This window comes from Sylvia atricapilla, chromosome 20 (assembly GCF_009819655.1).
Source record: "Sylvia atricapilla isolate bSylAtr1 chromosome 20, bSylAtr1.pri, whole genome shotgun sequence".
Lineage (NCBI taxonomy): Eukaryota > Metazoa > Chordata > Aves > Passeriformes > Sylviidae > Sylvia > Sylvia atricapilla.
In genome coordinates, this window is record NC_089159.1 from 8175927 (window position 1) to 8202837 (window position 26911).

At 44.2% G+C, this 26911-nt stretch overlaps 1 protein-coding gene and 2 non-coding genes across 3 annotated transcripts; all 3 read right to left on the reverse strand.

Annotated features, from left to right (window-relative positions):
* Nucleotides 1-394: 394 nt before the first annotated feature.
* On the reverse strand, nt 395-26340 carry TEX14 (testis expressed 14, intercellular bridge forming factor). The gene is made up of 29 exons (XM_066333711.1): nt 26014-26340; nt 24561-24722; nt 23392-23558; nt 22944-23109; nt 22443-22579; nt 21647-21728; nt 21096-21226; nt 20072-20185; nt 19229-19352; nt 18664-18842; nt 18042-18193; nt 17185-17375; nt 16852-17005; nt 15495-16417; nt 14754-14857; nt 13754-13833; nt 12911-13177; nt 12246-12346; nt 11826-11939; nt 11362-11452; nt 10523-10613; nt 9284-9346; nt 8133-8257; nt 7205-7395; nt 6003-6054; nt 5435-5506; nt 2756-2845; nt 1526-1589; nt 395-1329 (listed from the first exon to the last, which is right to left on the reverse strand). The coding sequence occupies exons 1-29, from the start codon at nt 26338-26340 to the stop codon at nt 1293-1295; spliced, it is 4551 nt and encodes a 1516-aa protein (XP_066189808.1). The 3' UTR covers nt 395-1292.
* Nucleotides 24312-24525, reverse strand: LOC136370350 (small nucleolar RNA U3). Its single transcript, XR_010745160.1, has one exon. It is a non-coding gene; the product is annotated as a small nucleolar RNA U3 (small nucleolar RNA).
* On the reverse strand, nt 25765-25978 carry LOC136370349 (small nucleolar RNA U3). The gene has a single exon (XR_010745159.1). It is a non-coding gene; the product is annotated as a small nucleolar RNA U3 (small nucleolar RNA).
* Nucleotides 26341-26911: the final 571 nt, after the last annotated feature.

A 26911-nucleotide genomic window follows, 5' to 3' on the forward strand; every position in this document is an offset into this window, starting at 1 on the left:
ACCGAGGACAGGCTCACACCAAATTTGCATTAATTTAACTTTTGCACTCGGGATGAGGTGACACAGCCCCTGGCTGAGGCACTCCTGTGGCTCTGTCCCTGCCACAACAGCACAAACACAGGGAAGATTATTTTTTTGTTTGTTTTCTCTTGGTTTTTCTTTAGAAAACTCCCTCACCTCTGCAGCAATCCTTTCTGGAGCAGCTCTATCAGGACCTGGTTGGATGGTGGTCTGATGATGGTTAGCAGAGCTAAAAACAAGTGAAAAACCCAACGAAATAACCCCCAAAAAATGAACCTCCAAAGCCAGAAAAAGAACCACATGGCACCATGATAACCTTGGGAACTTTTATTGATGTTGTTAAACTGAACTAACAGGTACAAAACTGGAGCATTTCCTTGCAAAAACAGGGATAAAGATACCAAACTTGACACACCCAGACCTCTGTGTCTGCCAGGGAACCTTCACTCTGCACCTTGAACAGCATTGATCACAAAAAAGTGTCAAATAGGAAATTACTGTGCCTATCAAAATTCGAGTCCAAACTCAAATTATATCCAGGGATTTTTTGGTTTTTTTTTTTTTTTTTTGGATGAGGCCTACCAAAAATGTGGTTGAATTAAACATCAGGTATCTTCATAACCACCTCATATTTTTTTCACGTTCTTGTCTGAGGCTGGCAGGGAACATATTGCTGCACTTGCAATCTCTGGAGAACACTGCCTTTTCCTCATTAGCTTTTTGCACAGCAATTAATCCCTTTAATCAGTCAAATCAGTTCAACACTAGATCACAAAAGCACTAAGTAAAGAGAAAACAAGAAATTACCTTGTTAAATTTAATGAGCAAGGAAAAAAACAGACACTACATGGGCTGTAACACTCCAGCATGGAAACATTTCAGTGCCTGAGCAGCACCAGCAGCCCACAGAACTACAATCATTTTGTCTTTAATGTGAAAACTGCATAATGCAACAGAGCAACAAATTCTTTAGCTCGTGAAAAACGTGCACGTGCAGAATAAAAAGCAGTTTCATAAGGATGTGACAGTAAAAAAAAACCACTTCACTTCTGCACCATTGACACTGCCTGTGCATGCAACAGTGGCATCAAACCAGCACAAACCACAGCAGAACACAGAGCATCAGATTTTTTTTCTGTACTTGCTGTTGCTGTTCAAGAAGTCTGAGCTGTACAGGTGTTTGTGTGGCCAGAAAGGGCTGTAATTCACAGACTAAACACTGTGCAGGCAGCAGCAAGCAGCTGATGTGTAGAACTTATTCACTCTGTGTTTTAATCATGGAGGGAGCTCTCATCCAAAACAATTATCCTGCAGGGGACCAAAAGAAAAAAAAAAAAAAAAATTAGGAAAAAATGGTTATGCAGTTGTTTTTTTTCTTATCTAAACCACAAGATGAAGGGTGTGGGATTTCCTAGTGCCTCTTTTTCATGGAAAACAGGAAATGTAGCTCATGCCACACATAAATTTCCACCACAATTCCAGTTTAACTCCCAGAGAGTCTCACCTGAAGGGTGGAGCTGGAGCCAGCTGCTGCTGGGGGTGAGATTTCTGATCCTTGGGGTGCTCCTCTGAAAAACAGGGAAATCCAGCTCAGGCTATGAAAGCCACACAACACCTTGGAGACAGCAAATGAATCAAGTGCTGCAGCTTCCTCTGCTTCATTCATTCAGCCAGGAATAAAGCCAGAGGCCAGCCCCAGCTCTGCTGCTCCTGCTGCACCACCCAGGACCCTCGTGGAGACCACAAACCAACCCTGATGTCAACCCCTGAAGCCCAACCCCAGCTCAGCTGTGGAGCTCTGACAGAAAAAACAGGGGCACAGCTCCTCGATGCTGTGCAATTAAAAGCACAGTGGTGTCACCCCCAGGCTTCCACATTTCAAAATTACCAGCAATATTTCCAAAAGTAACCAGAGATTTGAGGACATTGTGAATTTTGGGTGCAGCCAGCAGCTCTACAGACAAAGAGCACCTGCTGAAGTCCCTGCAAAGCTTCCTGCTGCTCTGTCTCCAGCCCAGGCTCTGCTCTCCTCTACTCCATTCTTCCTTCCAGCATCTTCTGGATCCTGCAGGCTGGCAGCCCTTGAATGATAGAGTTTTGTCTATCATCCTCCTTTTTTTATTTTTGTTTCTTTAACAGGGTGAAACAGAAAATTCTGAAGCCAAGCACTGGAATGTCTCAAGTTCCTCAGTGGGACAGAAGTTAGGGGTGACTTATGAGCACTCACTGTGGAGTTGTTCAGAGTTACTGGGCTCTGATCTTTAGTTCTAAGAGGAAAAATTGTTATTTGGGATATGAATCTTTTCCTTGAAATGATGTTTAAATGACTTCTGCCATGCTCTTCAAATTTCCTAACACGCTGCCACGAAAGCACAACCATTTCAACAAACTCTTCTTTTTATAAAAACCTTTCATGACTCTCTCCTCTTAATGCGCATTTTCTCTGTGTCAAAAAATTCCTCCATTCTGTCAAATTACCTCTGATTTCTGTGAAGACCAAGCACTGCCTCCCAAGCCTGTTGAAGTATTTGCTTTCCACCTACAGGAAATTGTATTAACAAAACATTCTTTTCCCTCTCAATTTTGTAGGAGTGCTCACACTGATGTCTCCAGGCAAGTTCCCTGACACTCCACTCCCTAAGGAGTCACAGCCCAGCTGCTGAAAAGTCCTGCACAGGTCTGTGCACACCACACAAAATAACCCCTTGAACACAAATACAAATTATCAGCTCACCCAAGAGCGTGTCCCCGAGGTGCTTCTTGGATCTCCTCATCTCCTGCATGGAGCATTCTTTCCAAAATATCATCGAGACTGGAGTGAGCCCTGTTCAACAAAAGGTTTCAAAGGGATGGTGACAAGGTTCATGCTGCACATTTTCAATTAACACAAGTCATAAGGGTATTAGAAGTTCTTTCTGTAAGCATGGAATCTTGTTAAAATTCTACATTTTTGTTTAACATGCCTTCCCGTCCTTTTTCATACCTTTCTGTCTCCTCTGCTAGATTAAATGACTCCTTAGTCCATAAACTCTGATTTGCCTCCTCATTTCTCTCAGGTTCTTTTTCTGACTCTCTGTTTTCCATTTGAACTTCATCAGCAGCTATTCACACAAACAGCAAGATTTTAGTATCAAAGGAAGATAATGAACACATTAAAATGTTGTTTTCTTTGCTGCACTTGGGAAATTTCTAGTTGCCCACTTCTCAAATCACTCTTTCCTGTGGCCTGATTTTCTACCAGACAAACAAAATCCCATTATCTGCAGTCAGAGGTGGCCAGCAGCAAGGCCCAGACAAATATTTCACTCCAACACAACTCCAGTTTCACGGGACTCAACGTTTTGTTTCCCACTGAAATGCAAAACACACGTGGAAATGAACCTTTAACCTTCCCCCTTCCAACCCCAGCCATGGGAGAGAAACCCGAGGGAAAGCTGAGGATGTCAGCTTGGTTTGCCTCTTGATCAAAACCCAGGGATTTCTCCTCAAAGACTCATCAGCAAGTTCTGTTCCCCACAAAAACCAGGGGAAGGGTTGGCAGAGTGAGAGACCCTACAGCTGCAGGAGCTCTGGGGGTGGGAAGAGAATCCCACGGTGAATTTTCTGATCTGGGAAATAAATTCATGGTGATGGGCTTACACTTAGGTTTAGGCTAACGGGGAATATTCCAGCCCCTTCTGCTGGGCTGTGATAAGCAGGAAGCACGAGGCTGCCACAAGAAAATGGGAGTCTGAAATAGCTGTGCTTTATGCAAATCCAAGACAACCACAGTGAGTGAGCAGCCAGCAAGAGCCTGCTGCAGTCCTCTCCCCCTGAAAACACACAGCTCCAACTTCCATCCCTCAGGAAAAGATTTAACAAAGCTGTAGGATAACCAAACATGTGCCAGCATCATTCTCAAGTGACTGTGCTATTTAGCTTTTTACAGACTTAACTCATCTTCTGCCTTTTTTTGTTTTTGTCTTTTTTTGTCTGCCTTTTTTTTTTTTTTTTTTTTTTTTTTTTTTTTTACTGCTGCTCACTTTGTGACTCACAGGAGGAAAGAAAAAGCACAGCCCATAAACATTTAGGTTTTCTGCTCTTCTGACACGACTTGTTGTACATCTAAAAATGATTCCCACTTAGCACCATTTGCATTTGCAGCAGCACAAAGATTCACCACGCTGCTGTCTTTGTAACAGAGCAGGAAATACAATATTCATTACCCCAGTGGAAGCTATTTTCTTACTCTGTGAAATCAGAGGAATTATTTCATGCTGGAGAATTTAGGAACATTAACAGGTAGGGTGCACTGGCCACTTTCTGAACTGAATCACCCACCCAGAATGGAAACTTCAATGGATTTGACATCAAATCCACCACCTCTCCCCCTGTGGGTGTTGTCACCTGTGTTTGAACACAGCACAAGCCACAGTGGCACGATAAAAGCAGGAAATTAATTCTCGTGGTTAGACCTGCAAACCTCCCACGTGGACTCTGGAGGGAACACAGAGGGGAAGGCAGCAAACACTGGTGAAAACTGCAGTTAATTGTCACAGCTGAACACACAGTGACGAGGTCTCAGAGGCATTGTGCAGCAAGGCAAATGGAATTTGCTATTTTTAATCTCTACATTGGGACTGGTAGCAACCAACCATTCACTTGCACTCTGGAGTCTGGCAGTCCCATCCCTTCCCATCCTGGAGTGAGGGAATCTTTGCTGCTTTCAGTGTTCTGTTAAAAACAGCATTATTTCCATGTTGATCTAGGGTGACCATACACTAAAGTACCACATAACTTCATCCATCCAACCCTAGAGGAAAAGCTGATTTGTAATTATTTTATATATTAACCTTACAAACTGCCCCTGACCATCATTAATGATGCCAGCCTCCACAGGTTCTTGTTTTGGTGAATGAGGAAGTAAGGTCAGGAGGGACATTTTAATTATCCCGATGTCTGGTGGTAATTTTGGAAGAGCTTAATGATGGGTAAGCAAAGCAAACTCTTCTCCAACACCCTCCCAGTGAAAACCACGCAGAGCTTTTACACCTTCTGACAGGAGATTGTGTGAACACAAAAAGAAATGTAGATCACTGAGCTCTGCACAGACACCTGGGGGGTTTGCAGCTGCCTCCTCTAATGGGGAACACGAATTGCTCCAGGACACCTTTGAAAAATTCAGTGTACACCAAATTCCTCTCTGTGCTCAACTCCACCTGCACTTCAGTGTGCTGCCAGCAGCAGCAAGGAACCACTCAGTGAAATGCAGAACCTTCTGACAGTTATTCAAGCTGTTGATGCCCAGCTTCCTAATCAGGGACTGCAACTCTTTTGGAAGCTCTGGTGTATTTTGGCAGCGACTGGTTTGGGAGGAATCCTGACTGAGCACAGCTGGAAAACTTCCCAAAGTTTGGGGTGAAGTGCCTCTTACCAATTCCATCCAGCAGCTCTTGGGCTGGTGGAGGCAGCTCATCAATGGAGGGCAGAGATTCCTCTGAGAGTGCTGAGACAGGGAAAAAAAAATTCCAGTTAATTAGCAGTGATTAATCCTTAATAACTGTGACATAGGCTTACACTCTGATAGCATCTTGCTTACATATTTCATTTAACACCCTGCACGAGCCCGGCTCATTCACGTTTTATCAAAACTTCCCTAAATAATTCCATAATGGAAAATCATTTGGAGCCAGGCTTGCACATTCAGCTCCCAAAGCTGTATCAGGAATTTGAGGGCAGCAATATTTACACTTCAAACAGAGGCTGATTTAGAGGTCAGAGTTCTCAGTCTGCAGGTGCAAACACAAAATCCATAACCTAATTAGCACCAGCAGCACATGGTTGAGTGCAAAGCTATTTATCCCTCTAAAATGAGACATCTGAGAGCCAAAAAAGAAGGAGGGGGAAAAAGGAAAAAAATAATTAAGAGACTGCTAAATTTCCTTTAAAATCAGTTTCTCTGTTTATTGAACAGTTTATTTTGGCTGGGATGAAAGACTTACCAGGTGCCTGCCTGGTGCTTCTCAGGGATGAAGCAACTGGTGGCAACCCAACCTGTGTGAGATCAAACAGAATAAAACACAAGAAGGCAAATTGAAAAACTGCTCCCCTTCAACATCCTAAATCCAAAATGAGGCAGAACCTTCAATTAAAGCCTGAGCTGACCATTAAATTTTAAACTGAGCTTTTCCCATCAGTTCAGAATATGAAAATAGAGTGAGATTGATGTGTGAAAAATTTGCTTAGGCTGCAGTGCATTCATATTTTAGCTGTGAGATACCATCAGCCACATAATCTTTATTTCAACACTCTGAATGGAAAATTGGATGGGAATTTTCTGACTGGACAGTTCCAAGATTTCTCCAATTCCCACTCTCTGCTTGGAATCTTCCATTATTAATAAAGCCAGGCACATCTGTTCATCAAAAGAGCCCCCCAAAATTAAGAATTTGTAACCAGAGGCAAATCCCCATTGCCCTCAAAATGGAAATATGCACTTAATCCTAGAATAAGATTTTGGACAAGAAGACACAGCATCAGCAGAGGCACTCAGGGCAACTCTCCCCTGTAAATGAATTTAATGAATTTAATGAATTTAATGAATTCCAAGTGCTCTGGCCCAGGAGCAGCACGACACAGTCACACAATGACCCCTGCCTCAGCAAACTCTGATTTCATCTTTAAATGACAACCCCAGCAGTGGGAACCATGAGAAAGGTGAAAAAGGCAACTATTTTATACAAAAAAAGTGTGCAAAGACCATTTGGAGATAACGCTGTGGGTTCAGGAGCTGTGCAGGACAAAGCTGATGAGATTGGGCACATTTTATTGTGAAGAAAAACACAAAGCCCTGATCGAAAAAAGCTGATTCAACCCCAGCTTTTCACAGGTTTTTATCACTTTGGAATTCCAAGATTCCAAAGGCTGGGAAATGGAAATTCAGCCAGAGAAGGGATGGAGGGCAGGGAATGGCCAAGGTTCCCAAGCAAGAGGAACCCAAATCTTTGTATAATCTGCCTTGAAACCCATCAGGACTTTCCTCACTTTTTCAACAGAGCCACGATTCCAAAATACTCACAAAGACCTGTGAGAATTTCCTTGCTTGCATTTATTTTTAGAAAAAAAAAATTGTCCCAAATATCCTTAAGGAACACGAAAAGAATTATTTAAAGGAACTCCTGGTGTAAGCTATTTTCTGACTTACAGGTTCTTTCAGTCCAAATGGGCAAATTCTTGGAGCTGCCACTGGAATTTCCATGCTCCTCTCCTCCTCACAGGCTGTGGTGAAAGTCTTGAACACTGTGGAGGAGGTGTCTTGAGAGCCACAAAAGGAAGGATCTGAAGAAAATTCACGGCAGTGTTTGTATTTCTCAAAGGCTAATGGAATTTTTTCCTCTAGAATTAAAAAAAAAAAAAATACAGGGAAAAGAAGAAAAAAAAAGACAGCAAAGCTGGAGAATTATTTTTGGAATTTTTGTATCTTTATCACATTTCAATAGAAGCAGGGAAAAAAAAAAAAAGTTTTAAGGAACAGGCACATGCACAAGAAACTCCTCAGGAAACCCATAAAAGAGCAAACTGATAACCCAGAAGTTCCACCTCAGACAAAACTTTGCCAGCTGAGAAATTCCAGCCACTCTGTTACACCAAATTAATGAAGCACAAAGCAACTGTTAATTCATTGCTCCTAAGCACTCCAGTTCAACAAACATTTATTTGTCACATTATTTAACTCATCAACACTCAAACCATAGAGTGCTTATTCAATTGCTTTCAAAACGCTAAAACCCACATGTATCAACTCAAATTTAAAGGACTCAATTTCTGATTTATGGAAGCTGCCAATATCTTCCAGAGACCTTTCAGGCAGCTGTGTGTCCCTGTAAATTCCCCTTTAATTCCATGATTTTGGACAATGAGGGTTCAAACAACAGCATTTCTTGTGGTTACTCACTGCCTGACATTTCTGCACCGTGTCCATGGAGCTTCCATGATTCACCTTTTTTTTTACACCAAAATAAAAAAAAAAAAAAAAACCCAGCCTGGCAGAAAGGTCTGGCTGGCACAGAGAGGAGAAATAACTCCTTGTGAATATTTTATTTTATTTTATTTTCCCCCTCTCCCTGCATTACCTGAGCTCAGGGGGGTGCTGACACTGGTGGGAGCGTGGCTCAGCCGAGGGGTTTGACACTCCACACCCCTCTGGAAGTTCTGCTCACAGGGAATGCTGGACAAATCCTGAATATCTGCCACTGATCTGAATTATTGAGAGATGTTCTGACAGTTAGAATAGCCACTCTTCCTGCACCTGTGAATCACCAGATCCTGCTATTTTCAGCGTCTTGAAATTTTAATCTCCTGAAGTGTTATCTAGTTCAGTGGCAAGGAGGGAGATGTTCCCTTTGAAACTTCCCACAGGAATCTTGGGAGGCCCAAAAATCACCATCCTCAGAGGCAGAAAAAGGTTAATTATTTGTTTCTCCTTCCTTTCCAGGACTTCTTAAATAATCCTCCTGTAAAAGCAGCTCAGGAAGCTGCTTCCACAAAGGGCAGGGAACCAAAAGGTAGGAAAAAATTCCCCAAAGCCAAAGGAAAACCTCGAGGGTTAACAAAAAAATTAATGAGCCGTTAATTAAGACTAAATTAACGTCCTAGGAGCACTTAAGAGAACAGCTCTGATAAACTGAGACTGCTGAAGATCTGCACAGGCACTGACATACCCTTAAGTGAAAAAAAAAGATCCAAATTGATCAAATTTTGGGGAGATGCACCCTGGATTACACTGTCCTCAAAGGCCATGAAAAGACCAGACACCTCCTGTAAATTAGTAATTTTATGCAAATCTCCATTAGCTGTAAAAATAAATTAACTTCATTAGTTGAGTCACAAACATATCCTGCTAAATTTTTTTTTCCCCTCCCTGAAAATCTCAGGACTATTTCTGTAATAAAATTTATTTGGCTCCACACGAACCATTTGCTCTTTAAAGTGATCCCATTTTCCCCTTGTGCCATATGGAGAGAAAGGAACGAGGAATCCTCTCACTTCCATGGGAAGGAGCACACCCAGATTAACACCAAGTTAATTACTTCTGAATATGAAAATATTTCCAACTCAGGACAACTCTTTTACACCAATCTCCCAACTTTTCACAGGAAAATCAATCTTCACTACTCTGGGCAGTTTTCTATTGGTCTGTCTCACCCCCTTGACTTGCACCAACACATAATTTTGTAGTTAATGACCAATTTGTTGAAGTTTTGCTATAAAATGTGGCTCTTACACATCTTTTTCTGGGCTTTCTTCCTGTGGCTCCCACAGTGTCGCTTCTCGTGCTGCCTCCACACTGAAACGAGGGAGGAAAGGTCACATTCACCCTCACAAAATGATGGAAACAAGGATTTGGTTTCCTTTCTCTCAGGAAGTTTAAGCATCACTTTCTCTCTCAGGTAGACTGCAGCTCATTAACACTTTTTGCCTAAAACCTCAGCACGTGGCAGGAGAAAAATGTCATTTTTTAGCAGATTAAGGAGTCGTTAAAACTTCTAATTGCCATTTGCAGCTTCAGAACAAAGCTGAAATTAAATAAAATAACCCCAAATCTAGGAATACACACCACTCCAGTGTTTCATCACCCTTTGATCTGTCCCAGGTTGTGACAAACCCACTCAAGGTCAAAGAGGATTTAGGCAGATGCTCAGAGAGCAACATCCCCTCTTGTCCTGCTGCCAAAAGGTCCTAAGCCAAGGGAGCAACCAAAACCTTTCTTTTTTTTTTTTTTTTATCCTAAAGCCAAGTGATTTTCCTGCCTTTGGCCCAGGGAACTCAACTCCTGTGTGGGGAGGAGGGAACCCAGCCCTGGTAGCCACAGTCCTCTGAGCAAATATAATATTGGTAAAATATAAAATATTATAGAATATAAAATCATATAAAATTTACAGGACAAAACTCTCCTGGTTTTTTAGAGGAGAAAGCCAAATCTCCAGGATTTCAGAGACTGTCAGATCTGATGTTATCCCCCCAGGCAAGAGCCAGTGAACATCCCTGCCCTGGGTGATCCCCTGGGATGGGAAAAGGCAGGATCTTCATGGCACTTCAGCTCCACAACCAAAGCACAACAAAATTAAAGCAGATGACTGAAGCCTTAATTTGAATTATCTTTGCTCTGTTTCAGGCTGTGGTTTATCAGTGGAAAAGGAATTGTGATATATACAAGGCTTTTTTTTTTTTTTTTTTTTTTTTTTGTCCCTATTTTATCACCCTCATTAAGGCAAAAAAAAAACCCAAAAAAAAACCCCCAAAACCAAACCCCACCAAACTCTGCAAAAGACAAAACCCCCTTGAGACCTGTGAAAAACCCTTTTTGTCTTTTCCTAGCAAGGAGCTGAGTTATGTAGATAATCATTAAAAACCACCACTGGCATCTTATTTGAATATTAGATATATAAGCAGAATTAATGAAGAGAGCACACTTTAAAAGCTAATTTATGCCTGAAGGAAGAGCGAAAATGAGTTTCTCTACCTGGCTCCAGGCATTTGGCTCAGCTGATTCACTCCCAGCCTGTTACTGCCACAGCTCTGTGGTGTTGTGCTGCAGAATTGTATTTTTCCTCCTGAATACAAATAACAAATGTTCCCTGTTATTGGCTTTTGCAAGTACAAAAGAAAACAACCCAACTCATTGAACAGGAAATTGTGACTTTATTACATTTTTTTTTTAAATTTTTTTTTTCCTTTTGTCTGAGTTCTTGTGACCTTTGTTGTTATCCAGAGACAAATGTGTTTTAAAGATGCATTTTCATAAACATGGCACAGCTGCCAGACAGGCACTGAAGCACTGGGGAATATCACAACATTTACAAATTGGAGCTAAAAGAGACAACAGAGTAAGGAAACAATGATTCTTCCATTATTCTGCACACGCTCTCTGTCAGCTCTCACTGGTTTTTAAGCCCAAGATCCTCCCAGCAATGAGAATATTAATGTGTAAATACAACTCTAACTCAGTTTCCAGCACCACAGCAAGTTGCATAAAAAAAGATTAAGCTCAGCCCCAGGGTAAAAAAAAAAAAAAAAAAAAAAACATAAAAAGGTTCCAAACAAGTTTTTGTTTTGGCTTTTTAACTGAAATAGCAGTAAAGTACATAAACACTGCATCTGAAATTCTTTCAGGCACTGCAGTGCCCAAACCAAAATCCTAAATGTCCTGAACTCTCCCAGAAATAATGAGGAACAAGAGATCAATTGGGGCTGGAGGATGAAGGTCCAGCCTTGTGACAGGAGAGCTGCTGCTGGCAAAAATATCAATGCAACAACTCCGTGTCCCTGGCTCAGAAGTACTTCAAGGAAAAGGACATTTACCTGGAGCCTGAATTCCTGATGCTGCATCAGGAGGTAATTTCTGTAAAAACCCTGCACAAACATCTTCTGCTTTGCCCTCAGCGTTTGAGGTCTGAGAAGAGGGGGGGGAGAAAAAGGAATTATTAATTCAATGTTTGACAGAGTGGCTGCAAAGGGCAGGACAACCCTCCCAGGATGATGCTCCCAATAATGAGAGTGCAGAGAGAAACTTTCCAGGAGCCCAGCAGCAAACAGCCCAGATTGGATTTAAGAGTAAAACAGGAAAGTTTTGAATCTTCCAGAGATTAATTAAGATTAATTTGCTTACTCTTGGCTAAGTCTTTATTTGCAGGTATTATTTCAAAGGAAATGAATAATAATGAAAAAAAGGAAATCTCCCTTTTTCCACAGCTCTCTTCAAATCAAATGGGAGCACAATTAAACCACATGTTGTGTAACTTGTGCCCAAAAAATGTTATTTTTACCTCTGGTTCTGACCTTCCCTTAAGAGCAGGAGGAAGGAAATAATCATGAGTGAAGAATTCTTCATTCTCATCAGGAGGTGAATTAAGGGAACAATGTAATTCCCTTGAACGTCCCTGTGAAAGACATCACCACCTGAGATGATCCCACTCTCCATTAATAAAAAAAAATACAGATTTCAGCCAATAAAACCCACTGAAATTCCGAAATTCCATTTAATTCCTTCACTGGCTTTCAATCCACATCCTAATCCTTGCATTACTTTGGTGGTTTATAAAACAAAATAACAACAAAAAAAAACCCAAAAACACGGGGGAAGGAGGAGGGGAATTGTTACTCAGATCAGCTCAGGGTGCAACACCAGGCTAAACTTTTCCAGGGAAAAGCAGCTGCCTCTAAATCCCCTGGATTTCTGTACATACTCTAGAGAGACTCTCAGCTTGCTGAGGAAGGACTGAACTCTTAGGAATGGCCATTCCAGACTCTGCTTCCTCATCTGGGGCTGGGGACTGGCAGCTCCTCCCTAGGATGTCAGAATGGAACAAAATTATTAAGAAAAAATATAACAACAAAAATAAAATAGGATGCGAAGTGAGTGATCTGAGGAACTGCTGGAATATCAATGAGAACAGACACTGACACTAATTGTCAGGAATACAGGGAAATAATGACATTTAAATGCTCACCTCATTAATTAATCTAAGTAGGGGAACCTTGCCCTGTTCCATTGTCCAGAACTTTTTTCAAAAGCTTTACCCACTGAGCTGCTCCAGAAAAAAAGCAGCTGTGTGGTGAGACTGGAAGAAATAAAAGTGTGAAAGCACACTCAAGGGTCTAAAAGCTTTGGGTTTCTCCTGCTGATAACGATAATCAGTGATGATGAAGGGCTCCAAGCTCATTCCCTCCACCTATTAACACCTAATACTCATCTTATCTCTATTAATGCCCATCGAGGAGCTGCTGTGAGGGCAAAACTCTGGAAGATAAAACGCACAATTCTTGTAAAAAAAAAAAAAATCACAGAAGCTGAGATCTGCCTGGAAAATGAGAGGAGACAAAAAAGAGAGCAGAGCATTTCATTTCTCACCTGTGGGACTCCTGAGTGCAGGCTCCAGATCACTGTCCCCAGACTCAGTTCTGTCCTCAGTGCCCATGTCCCAGGGCTCAGCATCCTCCCCTGGCTGCCACCCACACCTCTGCTGCTCCTGCCTCTTTGGGGCTCCAGCAGGCACCTGCCGGGGGGTTTCCTTGGCACTTTCTGCTTCACTCTCAGACGTGCATTCACTGCCAGGGTATGGACAGCTGAGCCCCAGCCGTCCTGAGGCTGCTCTTCTGGCCATTTGCTTCACTTCAGCTACACCAAAAGAACAGGATTACCACTTTACACCACGGAATCTGGAGCTTCCAAGCATCCCCTGTGTTTCATTGTGCCTGCAAGACTTGGGAATGCTAAGGTTAGGACAGCCTTTGTCATGGCAAGAGCTGAACGCTTCCTTCCATTTTAAATAAAGCTTCAAACCTGCACGAATTGACATGGACAAGCCTCTGCAGGAACAGGTTTTGTTGGTTTGGTTCTCTATTATCCGTGCCCGTGCTGCCATCCACTGGGCACTGCCATCCCTGCCCTTCCTGAATGCACAGACTGTCCAAAACCAGGCTGGAAATCCCTCCAGCTCCATAAACCAAACCACCTCAACGTGCCAGGGATTGTTTTATGCCCAGAATGTGCAAGACACGGGATCCCACTCACTTGGATTCCACCCAAGAACAACCTCCCAGAACTTTAGTAATTTAGGCACAGAGACCTTTCCTCATGTGCTGAGTTCAATGCACTGCACTGCAGCAAGATTTCTGGTATTAATGCTGATTTAACACTGAGTTAACACTGGTTTAACACTGGTTTACACTGGTTTAACACTGGTTTACTCACTCCTCCACCCTGACTGCATCACCCTCCTCTTCTCGCTGCTTTTTTTGCTGCAGAACTCAGCCCTCGGTTTTGAATGGCACCTGCAATGAACGATTATGAAATGCACAAACTCCTCTGGAGGCACCAGCACGTCGTGTCAAGTATTCCCCAGCCAGGAAAAGGCTCCAAGTTGTTTTAACATTAATTAGAGCACGTCTGCTCTCAGCCTTTTAACAACCCAGCAGAACCAGAAGATTGAGCTGCCAGGAGCTTTGGAAAGCACAGACAATTATTTAGGTCTATTCTAGATTAACCAGACAAGCTGTACATTCCACTCTGCAGCTCCAAAAACACACCACGGATGGTGTGGGCGTTGTTTTATTGAAGGGATCACGATTTTAGACCTGGACAATGAAGACTTTCCCACCAGAGTTCACTCCCTGACCTTGTCAGCACCTGGAATATTTCTGTTTTAACCTTTACCAACAGGTTCTTTCTGATCCAAATGGTTCATGGATTAATTTTGAAAGTGCAACAGTTTTCCTGATTTGAGCAAACACTCAGTTTTGCCTTGTCCCCTTCTTTCCAACGTGAATCTGCACAAGTTTTGCCAGGTAATTTCAACGTGTGCTCTCCACTCATGCTTAAAAACCACAAAGAGATGACATTAAAACTATTTCTACTGGGAATTGAAGGAGGCTGTACCCAGAGAGGAGAACAACCTTTAGTATTACCTTCCCAGATTGCTCTCCTTAGGCACTGGCACAGTTTTGGAGCACTGACCTCCATCCCAGAGGCACGTTGGATCTTTTTTGACCCCACTCCTTCACACCAAGTGCCCTGTCACAGCAGCTCTGCAGCTGACAGTGACTCACAGCAGGCTCCTCTCTGTACAGATGGCTTCTGCCTTACTGAGAAACATTTAATGCCAGCCTTGATCCTGACCTGCCTCCTTCTGACATCCTCTCCTCCCCATGAATCTGTCAGAATTAACTCTTCTGTGAATAAGATCAAAACTCACCACTTCTCCTCTTCCCCTCTCGCTGCAGGATGTGAATCAGCTCCTCTCTGACACTGCGAGTTGAACTTTTTTTGGCACCTCGCAGACACGTGTGGGAGGAGATGCTGAAATGAGTCCAAGGAGCCATGATTCAGCACACACTGGGCATTCTGCTAATTACAGCTCTGACAAATTTTATCCCCTCAAGTTTTATTTTAGCTGCCCTAAAGAAGAAGGGATGGCAACTCCAGGCCTCAGCCTGGCCAAAACTCTGCCCTGGATTTATAGCAGGTTTCAGGTGCAGGCAGGCAATCAAAACATGCAGCTTCCAGGGGGATGAGCGGACCTGAATGACTCGAGATTATCCCCACAGGAGATATGTACTTGAATTTCTCTTTCTCTTTGGTCCATGTGTTTAATAATGACAGTGATCCACAAACCCTTCCCAGTAACAGCTTAGGCCTCAACACAAACCAAAATATTTCTCCACTGGCCTTTTCCCTGACAGCTCCATCTCCATTTTAGTGCAGGATTGGGATTTTAACCCTGAGCCACTGGAGCAGTATTGTGCAGGGAGGGCTGGAGAAAAAAGAGGAAACAACACAACTGCAGTGCTGAGCTGTTTTCATTCCTGTCCAAAATGCACATGGATGCATTTAAAAGGACAGATTCATCCTTCCTCCTGGACACCACCCATCCCTGCACCTCTTTGCCTGCTAAGGAACACAGAAATGAGAACCAGGTCCCTGCTCAACACTTTACCTCCTGGTTTAGGCTCACTTCATCATCCAGGCCTGCATCACGATGGTTGGATCTGATTTTGCTCTTCCACCTGTCATTCTGAATTGTCTCTCTTTCCTTGGCCATCCTGGGAACAGCCTGGGAGTTGCCTCTGCCTGGTGCCTGACACCTTATTGTTGGTGGAATGTAGTCCCTGGATGGTGGACCTACAGCCTTGTGTAAAAAAATATCAGCTCCAGGAAAAGCCTTGTTGGTATTCTGGGAAGCAGCATCAGACCCACTCCAGTGTCTCCCTCGAGAACTTTCCTTAGGATGGAGATTCATCCTGATTTCCTGGAGCAGCTTCTGCTCCCCCATGGCCTTCACCCTGTCCAGCTTCTCCTGGGTCCTGCTCAGGGAATCTCCTGCCTGCTGCAGCATGCTCTGCATGATCTTGAGGTTCAGGGCACATTTGCTGATGAGCAGCTCGCTCTGGGAAGGGCTGCTCAGCCTCCTGCCACCATCTCCCCTCACCTGACACAGGGCAGGGCCTTCTCTCACCCTCTGCTCTTCTTCCTCCTCCTCTTCTTCCTCTTCCTCCTCCTCCTCCTCTCCAGTGAACCCCGTGGTGGACCTCGAGGATTCCTCTTCCTCCTCATCCTCCCACTGGCTCTGATCTTCCTTCTGCTGCCTCTCTGCCTCCTTTAGAGCTTGGCCTAACCCTGATCCTCCTTCCAGGAAGTCTTGGGGATCCTCTGGATAACTGGCCAGGATTTCATTCCTCTCGAAGCTGCACAGGCTCCCATCCACATCACTCTCACTGGAGTGAGAAGCTGCTGTCTGCAGGTCAGAGGAGACATCCAGACTTCTGTCCTGTGCAGGCTCTGCACTGCCCACTGCCTCCTGCCCCACCACAGAACTGCTCTCCTTGGGGGGAACACAGTCCTTGGGGGCAGCAAAGCCACCTGAAATAAAAAATTCAGTTTGAAATATTAAATCATTCCTCCAGAAATCCCAAGCCACGCCGCTGTTGCACGTTGAGGGGTTAATTTTGGGAATTAAGAAACTCCCTGAGCAGCGTTTGACACCTCTGCTGAAAACTATTCCTGAACAAAACAGGTTCAGAGTCCTGAGTCCACATTAACAATTATAGCTAAGTGCTATCATTTAATAATAATATTTTAAATATAATTTTTAAATGTAATTTTAATAATAATAGCTAAATATGGTAGCTAAAATCCAAAGCCAACTGCTTCGTATTTTCACCCTACATGAGAAAAATCTGTGAGTGCTCCCATTTTACTGATTTACTGATTTACATTTTAGTGGTTTATGTCAGCCTGTTGTGGACCGAGTAACACAAAAAGGACACAGTGACATCCTGCTCCAAGAAACTCACCAGCCTTGCTGATCTCTTTTTCCTGGAATTCCACTGCTGTTCTCTTCTGGAAGCTAAAAGATGATGCCCAGCAGATGTTCACATCTGCCAGAACAGCAGATCTCTGTGCTTTGAGTATCCCACCAGCATGGCCACCTTCAGACTTAACCAAGTCCTGTAAAACAAAACAAAAGGAATAAAATGTAATTGTATTTTATATATATAATTGTGTCTCTGCCTGCTCTCCTGAGGGGGCTCAGCTCCATGAGCACAACACTGAGTGTTGGATCACTTCCTCCAGATTCCAGCAGAACAACCTGGAGCTGAATGGACACAGCACATGCTGGAAATCACCTTTAAGTCGTTTTTCAGGACATATTGAATATCCTGAAGTTTCATGGAGCGGTTCCTCTGCTTGGGCTCCAGCCCTGACCTGACAACATCGTAATAGAGCAGGGGGAGTCTGACATCTGCCTCCAGCTGCTGCCCTGAGAGGATGAGCTGCTGAACAGCTGAGTCTTCCACTCCTTTCCAGGGAGGGCTCTCTGCAAGACACAAGCACAGAATTTATATCACCAGCTGTATATTCATGGAAAAAATTTTTTAAAAATTAAAATAGCACATTATTCCCTGTCTATTCCCTAATTTACAACTAAACCAAGCACTGGCATCTCCTCCCTGTCTTATTCCAACAGTGGATGCTTTTAAGGGAGATGACAGAAATATTTAGAGGAGAGTGACACTGCAAACAACCCTGCTCTGGATTCCTCATTGAGATTAATTTTTGGAGTAATTGTTTATCCCATTTCACTGCCAGAACAGTCAAAGTGAATACAGAACACACATCATCTGTAATAACAGCAGCAATACATTATAATAATAGAGTAACAATAACTTAATCTCTAAGTTATCACAGAGATCAAAAACATGAAAGCTGCACAAGAGTGAAAAGATTTAGCTGAATGTTTCGCTGTGTTGGTAGGAAGAAGAAAAATAATCAGCAGAAAACCACTGTATGTCTCCAACATCCACCATTAATTTCATCCTTTAGCCACACAATTTTAAGCTTTCTGATCACATTTTACAGGAGTTCTCAATAATCTTTGTTATTGTCTTCAATATTTGGGTGGGGTTTTTTTGGGTTTTTTTGTGGTTTTTTGCCCGGTTTGTTTTTTAAATTCAACCATCCCAGCCCAAATCTGTGCACTCACCTGTCAGGGCCTCCTGCAGCACTGCACAGAAGCTGTAGACATCTGATTTGACTGTGGCAGGTTTCTCCAGGATTATTTCAGGGGAACACCAGCGGAACAGCTGCACTGGGACAGGAATTCGGGTCAGGTCACTGTGCTCTCCACTGTCCTTGCTGCAAAAAGGGGAAAAAATTCTACATTAGGACATATAACACGTTCAACTACACAAGGTTTGTATTTAGGAATGAAACATCTGAGTGTGCTACAGCTTTTATTTTAATGTATAAAAGGTTCAGGGCATGCCAGCAAATGGAAACGTGCAGTAAAATGTCTTTTGGCAAAGATCTTCTGAGGAAAGCAACACCTCCTTTAACTGCTTTACAATAAAAAGAACTAAAAAGAAAGCTGAACTTTTCCCAACAGGAGCTTTACAAACAACCCTTTAGCTCTGGATAAAACACAGGAAGCCTGTCAAAAAAAGTAATAAATTATTCCACAGTGTACCTGGGGGATAATTTCAGTAACAATTTATTGAGATGAGAAAAATACTCAGCTCACTGGTGGCACTTAATTGCCAGCAGCCTAACGAGGTGTTGTGTGTTCAACCCCCTCATTTCAGAGCAGACCTGAGGGGGTCTCTCACCTCTCTATCATGTACTCCAGGTTGCAGAGCTTGGCCTCCCCAGAGGACACGATTTGGATGGAGTGGGAGGAGAGGGATCTGTGGATAAAGCCCCGGGAGTGCAGGAAGCGCAGGGCGTCGATGACCTGCAGCAAAACGTGCAGGATGGTCTCTGTCTGCAGCACTGGGAACTCTGCACGCTGGGGAAAAAGGCAAAACAAAACAAAAAAATTAAATAAACCATCCCAAAAGCATCAAATTTGCGTGGCAGGTCTTTGAAACTTGATGTGACAGAAAGTTGTTTTTATTTATTATGGTTATTATCGGCTGCGGAAGGCAGCAAATGTGGAATTCATTGGAGGAAAAATGAGGAAATTAACTTATTTTGTTCTCAATGCCAAATCAAATAACAGCACCTTAAAGAGAAGACAAAAATATCAAATGACAACAATAAATCACGGATAAATTGAGTTAAAAAATAAGAAAAAGAAACAGACTGAGGATTTTGTCCTCTTGAGGAAGGATGTTAGAGGTAGTCACTGAACTCCTGATTCATTATTATTTAAAATTCAAGCCTTGCAGTTACCCTTTCGTGGAGGATGCTGTAGAGAGAGCCAAAGTGAACTCTCTCATAGACCAAACGAGTTTTCTCCAGGTCACTGGACAGACAGACAGACATCAACTGCAGTAAGTGAGGGTGCCGGAGTTTGCTGCAAAAGCAGAGGGGAAAAAAAAAAAAAAAAAGGCAAATTTGCAAGGCAAATCTGAGATGGAAAGAAGGAAAACTCCTGGCCTGCTCAGTGTTTTTATCAATATGACAGGAATGTTGGGTTTTCACTGGGATATATTTCAGGGTATAAATGTATTTTTTGTTGAAACACTTGATTTTAAAAGTTCAGCGGAAGTGGGAAGAAAACTGTATTTCTTATTTGGGGAAGAAGTGAAGCCCAGCCTAACACTGCTGAGGGTAAATCCCATTCCTCTCAAGGTAAGTTTTCCACTCTTCCCAAGGTAAATCACATTCCTCCTGAGGTAAATCCCACTGCTCTTGGGGTAAATTCCATTCCTCCCAAGGTAAGTTTTCCATTCCTCTCAAGATAAATCCCATTTTTCCCAAGATAAATCCCATTTTTCCCAAGGTAAATCCCATTCCTTCCAAGATAAATCCCCTTCCTCCTAGGGTAAAAATTCCCATTGCTCCCAGGGTAAATCCCATTCCTCTTCAGGCAAATCCCATTCCTCCCCAGGTAAATCCCATTGCTCTTGGGGTAAATCCCATTCCTCCCGGGGTAAATCCCATTCCTCCCGGGGTAAATCCTATTCCTCACAAGATAAATCCCATTCCTCCCAAGGTAAGTTTTCCATTCCTCCCAGGGTAAATCCCATTCCTCCCATCCCTGCAGACCCCGAATTCCAGCCCCTGTCCCACCTGCTGTGCTCCTGCTCTGCCAGGAGGAGATCAGCCAGGCGCAGCTTCCAGCTGCTCTGCTGGGGTTGGAAGCTCAGCTCCTTCACTGTCACTCTGCTGCCTCCCCACACCAAGCTACAACAACAAGAGCAATTTGGGGCAGATGCTTCCAGCAGTGTCTTTTTCTCCTTTTTTTTTTTTTTTTCTTTTTTCTGAGTTATTTGGTTATTTAGCAAGAGTTTTGTGGTGTTCTGGTGCTGCCTTCATGCTGTCAGGGGTTTAAATTTGAGGGTTCTGCTCTTTTAAAGTGAGAATAAACTCATCCTGATGCAGGCTGATGGAGCAGGAAAGGCTCACTGCCAAAAATCCTACCCCTTCCACAAGGAATTCCCTTCACCAAAGGCCATCAGTGACAGAAATCTGAGTTTTGGGAAAATTAAGTCACCAGTTTGTCAGTTCTCTGGCTGCCTCTGAGACACAATCACTTGCTTAACACACAATAATTAGACAATAACAGTAATTCAGGGCTTCAGAAGAAGAAAAACCATTTTAAAAAATCATAAATAAAGGCTGTTGGAAAAATATCTGGCTACTGGCCAATATGGAATTATTAACAATAATTACAACAATGACATGACACCAGACATCTCAAATAAATGCTCAGCCCTGCCCTTGCAACTCCCATTTCACCACAGGCAGAGGATACCCTGGGCTAAGATTTACAAGGATTAAAAGCTGTACAAACACGATCTGTGCAACCCTAAAACGTATTTCCCACCACAAAGGGATCAATACTGGAACACTGCCACCAGTGATTAGCCATAATTGGGTAAATATTGCTTGTGGGTTGTTGTTGGCCTCTCAGATATCAGTCTGACTCAGATATTAATCAATGAACAGGCAGAAAACAAGGTGCCAAGCAGGAAGGAAGGAATAAATACAGAACAGACATGGAAAAATCACCCAAACAAAGCCCTGGTAACAGCAATTTGCTGTGTGATTGTAAGAAAAAAGGGGGCTAAAAATCTCTTTTAATTGCACTTACTTGGTCATGATCATGTAGGGCCCCACGTGGTAAGAAAATGCTGGTTCATCATCAGCCTGAACCACATCTTTGTCCCCAATAATGGGGAGGGAGGCCAGGTAGCCCAGGTGGCCACTGCCTGTGAGACAGAACTGAGACAGGGAATCATCAGCAAAAAGGAAAAATCCCACAGTTCCCAAATTCCAGCAAGCTCATGGGCAACCTGAGTGTGATCACTGCCAGGGCAGCATCAGCTCAAACAGCACCAGGAGGCCTGAAAAATCAGTGAAAAATCAGAATTTAACTGGCCAGAACCAGTCCTTGGGAAGTGCCACAGGTGACATTTAACAGGGACTTCTGCTGTTCCAAACCAAAGGGCCTGTCAGCCATCAAAGGCCTGGATATTTGTGCTCTTTGTGGGTTTTTCTCCATCTTTTCAGCAGAAATAAGAATGCACTGAAAGTTAAAAATAGCACGGGTGGGATAATTACTGTGAGGAACAGGAGAAAAAGGTTCTAATATCTATTTTTAAGACAATAAATATTAGAAAATCCTTACCCACAGCATCTTACCTTCCCAAAACCAAAGCTGTAAATGTTCTTGGCCACACTGGGTTGTCCTTTCAGTAATTTACCCAGAGGATTCTCAGCATTTCTAAACACCAAAAACAAAAGCAATAAGAGTAAATTATTTACTCCAAGGCTTGGATACAGAGAGAGAGAAAAAAAAAATCAGAATTTTTGCCAGCATCCTGCATTTGACTGGCCTCACACACATAATGTGGATGTTAAAATTTCAAATTATTGTGCAGCTCATTAACTTGGATAATATTTATTTAAAACAAGATAGCAAATAAATATACATATACACAAAGTGTATATCCTGCAATGCCTTTTGGTTCACAAATCTGTGATTTTTCCCAACATGTATCTGACACAAAACCTCCTGAAACAGTTGGGAACACTCCCCAAAAAGATCTGCAGAGACCTTAGAAAGTCAAAAAACCAAACTACTTCATGCTACCACTTTAATGCTACTAAAATCCAGTGCTTTTAACGCTGATTTCAAGAGTTTAATTAATAAAGCTTCTTAAACAATTACGTTTATTAAGCTCTTTATTAATTTTAAAATAAAATGAATAAGCAGTTGAATTAATAAAATACAGATAATTACAACGATCCAGTTTCTATTGAGAACTGTCCCAAGAGAAATAAAATTAATCATAGTGGACTTCAATCTGCTACAGTCAAAAAGATCCCAGAACCTGCTGATTTTAAAATAGGCTTTTAAAGATAATTAAAATAATTATTTTTAAAAATTTTACTAATTTTAAAATAACAAAAAATGGAAGTAAAAATTTCTTGTTACCCTTGGACAAGGCCACCAAACCTCGAGGGGCTGCAGATCAAGGCCTTTGAGGAGGAAACTTTCCTGAGCAGGTCAGAGGGAAGATTCCAAATGGCAGCTTGCATGTGCAGTGTGCACTGCTGGATAAATTCCAGCATCTGGGCAGCAGCAGGAGGAGGGAAAAAAAACAATAATTTAAGGGCTTCAGAAGAAGAAAAACCATCTCAAATTTATAAATCAGGGCAAAAAATAACTGGTTACTTGTTATACCGAAATGGCCATTTTTTGAGAAATGCATGAACGGGAAGAAAAAGATGAAAATGGAAGAAAAGCTGACTTCAAACAGGTTTGAAATTTGAAACAGGACAAAATTTGAAACTTCACCCACCAGAGAATTATAACTTCAGGTTTCTTTTTTTTTTTTTTTTTTTTTTTTTTTTTTTTTTTTTTTTGAGAGGAGTGTTGTGATAACTGGGAAGAGGAGTTTTAAATCAATATTACATTAGAGAATCACACAAATACCTGAGCACTGCTTTCCTTGCTGGCTGACAAAGCCCAGACCTGGGGAGTTTTCCCCTCTTTGTCGTGGGCTCTGAGATCTCCTCCTTCATCCAGTAACTTGCTGAGGACCCACTGGTTTCCTGAAAAAGCAGCTGCATGCACTGGGGTGCTCCCATCGTAGCAGCGACTGGGGAACAGCAAAAAAATAAAAATAAAAATAAAAATAATAAATGTTCAGCAGGGCAAAAAGCAGCATTGCTGAAATGTTTTGTTCTCAAATAACGGGATAAACCATGAAAAAAAAGGGAAATTATTTCTCTATTTACCTCTGAGGAGCTTTGGCTAAAATACCATTTTGTATCTTAAGCACTTCAGCATTTATGCCCAGGGAATGTTGTGACTAAACCCATTTGAAGATTAATTGTCATTAAAAAAAGAAAAAAAAATAAAAAAAAGTTTGATACTTAACTGATTGGCATCTGAGCCATATTCCAGCAGCACATCCACTATTTTACCCAGCCCCAGCAGTGCAGCAATGAAGAGACAGGTTTGGCCCATGGAATTCACAGCATCCACAAAAATTCCTGCGAGGAAACCCAAAATTTTAATAAATCCTGGTGCTTCGTCACCTCTGAGCTAAAAATTCAGCAGCAGAAATTGAGGGGAAGGGGAAAAAAAAAAAGAGCAAATTATTATTTTAGTGACTTTCTATAAGATTGAAAGCACTGCTAGTCCCCGAGGATTTTAAATAAAGGTAAGTGTAAATAACAAATGCTACTTGGAAAGGTTGTGTAAGGAATTAGTAAGGACTTATATGTACTTATATCCATATGTACTTATATCTATGTGTACTTACACGTCTAAATTAGAGAGATGGATGTATAAGTATATATATGTGGAAATATTTATATATATGTGGAAATATATATATGAGGAAATACATATATATGAGGAAATACATATATATATATGTGGAAATATATATATATGTGGAAATATATGTATCCATCATCGGTATAAGTACAAATGATGGATATACAAGTAGAGATGGATGAGCACACACGAGGAAAGAAGACAGAATTAACAAAATAGTAAATTATTCTGTAGTAACTGGTCAGGGCACAGTGCTGATAACACCAAGGTCACGGGTTTGAACCCTGCATGGGACATCTGCTTGAGAGATGAACTCGATGATGTGTGTGGGGCCTGTTCCAGTCAGAACCCTTCGTGATTTCCAGTATTTGGTTGCTTTGATTTTACTCCAATTAATTAAATCCGATCAGGAACTGGTTACCAGTAAGGTAGAGAATACAAGTGCACTGGTTAAATGATGGGCATAGTACTGGATATTTGTCTGTTTTTTTAAACTTCATAAAAAAGAGGCCACAAACCACTCAGCCCGTGTTCTCTCCCTCCCGAGCCCCACCAAAGAGGCCGGGAACGGTCATCAATGGCGAGCGGCCCCTGCACAAGCAGCACCGCCCGCCCGCTTCGCGCTCAGGAGAGAACACCCCGCTCCTCCTCGTGGTTTGTGACGCCGGTCAGGAGCGATCACTCTCCTCTAGTGACCAACTACAGAAATGATCCCTGAAAGTATAGTCTTAACCCGACACCGCCGCCAGCGCGGCCCCCACACACCGACACCGGCACACAGCGCACGGCGATCCCCACACCGCCGCCCAGGACACTCCGGGACGGGCCGGCGCGGCCCCGCCGAGCCCCCGCGGCCGCGGGAGCGCGCCCCGAGAGCGCCCGCGCCCCGCGGAACGGCCGCGCGTGGCGGCGTGTGGGACACGCCCCCTGATTAGCATATTCCGCACTGGCTGGCCAATAAAACCCAAGCGCTGCGGCCCCGCCCCAGGCACCGAGCCCGCGCTGCGGTGGCAGCGAGCGGCTCCGCCCCCGTCCCCTCACGGCCCGACACGGACACCGGGCCCTCGGTGGCTCCACAGAAACCGGGCCGCTCCACGGATACGGGTTTCCTGGCCGCTCTATGGACACCCGGCCCCCGGCAGCTCTATGGATACCGGTTCCCCTGGCCGCTCTATGGACACCGGGCCGCTCCACGGACACGAGTTCCCTGGCCGCTCCACGGACACCGGGCCCCTGGCCGCTCTATGGACACCCGGCCCCGGGCGGTTCGCTGGCCATAACACGCTCGTCCTCTCCCCCACCCCGCTCTTCGCAGCATCGTCCCGAGCTCGTCCCACAGTTTGCAAAGCGCATCCACGCCCCGAGGCGAGGGATTTTTGTTGCTTTCATTCTAGTTTGTTGGTTTGTCCGGGTTTGGGCGGTTCACACAAAAAGCCGGCTCTCCAGTTATAAAGACTTGATTTATACATTTTTGGGAATGCGTCAGCATTCATTGCTTACAAATTGCATCGCTTTATTAATTAGTACTCAACCCCCTATTTACTCGTACTCTCGTTTCCCTGATTAGTCCCTTGTGCTGTTTTTCCCTCCGCTTGGGCCGGAGGTTGTTAGGAATAGGTGGTCAGTGGGTCAGTGGTCGTGAATGACCTTCCCTCAGGTACGGCTCAGTCCCGCTCACCTGTCCAGTCCCTCTGAGCTTTCCTTGACACAAAACATGAGCGAAACCCCCAAGGTCACAATACAAACTGTTCTGGCTGTAGCTGCCCATTACCGATTTAAATAATGGAAGGGTCTGTTATGATCCGGAGGGGCTCGGTGCAGCAGCTCCCGCAGCACGGCGTGGGCTCCGCTGTGCCAACCAGTCCGAGCCCTCCACAGCAGGAACAAGCCAGGTAGCAGGCTTTGAAGTATCTGCTGTGAAATTAATACCAAGTCTGTTTTTTAACTTTGATTAAAAAAGAGGCCACAAACCACTCAGCCCGTGTTCTCTCCCTCCCGGGCCCCACCAAAGAGGCCGGGAACGGTCATCAATGGCGAGCGGCCCCTGCACAAGCAGCACCGCCCGCCCGCTTCGCGCTCAGGAGAGAACACCCCGCTCCTCCTCGTGGTTTGTGACGCCGGTCAGGAGCGATCACTCTCCTCTAGTGACCAACTACAGAAATGATCCCTGAAAGTATAGTCTTAACCCGACACCGCCGCCAGCGCGGGCCCCACACACCGACACCGGCACACAGCGCACGGCGATCCCCACACCCCCGCCCAGGACACCCCGGGACGGGCCGGCGCGGCCCCGCCGAGCCCCCGCGGCCGCGGGAGCGCGCCCCGAGAGCGCCCGCGCCCCGCGGAACGGCCGCGCGTGGCGGCGTGCGGGACACGCCCCCTGATTAGCATATTCCGCACTGGCTGGCCAATCAGACGCGCATGCGAGGCTCCGCCCCAGCCCCGCCTTCCCGACCGGGAACGCCGCCGCCGCGCCCGGCGCTGGGCCCGGGCCATGTCCCGGGAGGCGGAATCGCCAGCGGGTTCTCCCTTGTCCCTCGCTCATGGGCACTAGGTCACAAGATTCCCCCGCAACGCTACAGGCTTTGGGAAGAGTCGCTCGAAAGCTGCACGGAGGAAAAGGAGCTGGGGATCCGCTCGATAGTGGGTGCACAAGAGCGGGCAGCGTGCGCAGGTGGCCCAGAAGGCCAGCGGAACGTGGCTGGTATCGGCAATAGTGCGATCAGCAGGACCAGGGCAGTGACCGTCCCCTGTGCTTGGCACTGGTGAGGCCACAGCTCGAATCCTGTGTCCAGTTTTGGCCCCAGCACAAACAGAAGGACTTTGAGGAGCTGGACTGTGTCCAGGGAAGGGAACAGACTTCGACAGGGGTCACGGATCGGATGGGAAGCGAGATCTCTCTGAGCTGAGGGAGCTGGGGGGCCTCAGCCTGGAGAAAAGGAGCCTCAGGGGAGACTTTCACCCTCCCTGCAACTACCTAAAGGACGACACAGGCGGGGAGGGTCTGTCTCCTCCACGGAACAAGTGACAGGATGAGACGAAACAGCCACAGGTTGCACTAGGGGAGGTATCAATTTGATACTGGGGAAAATTTATTCACTAGAAAGGTTATCAAG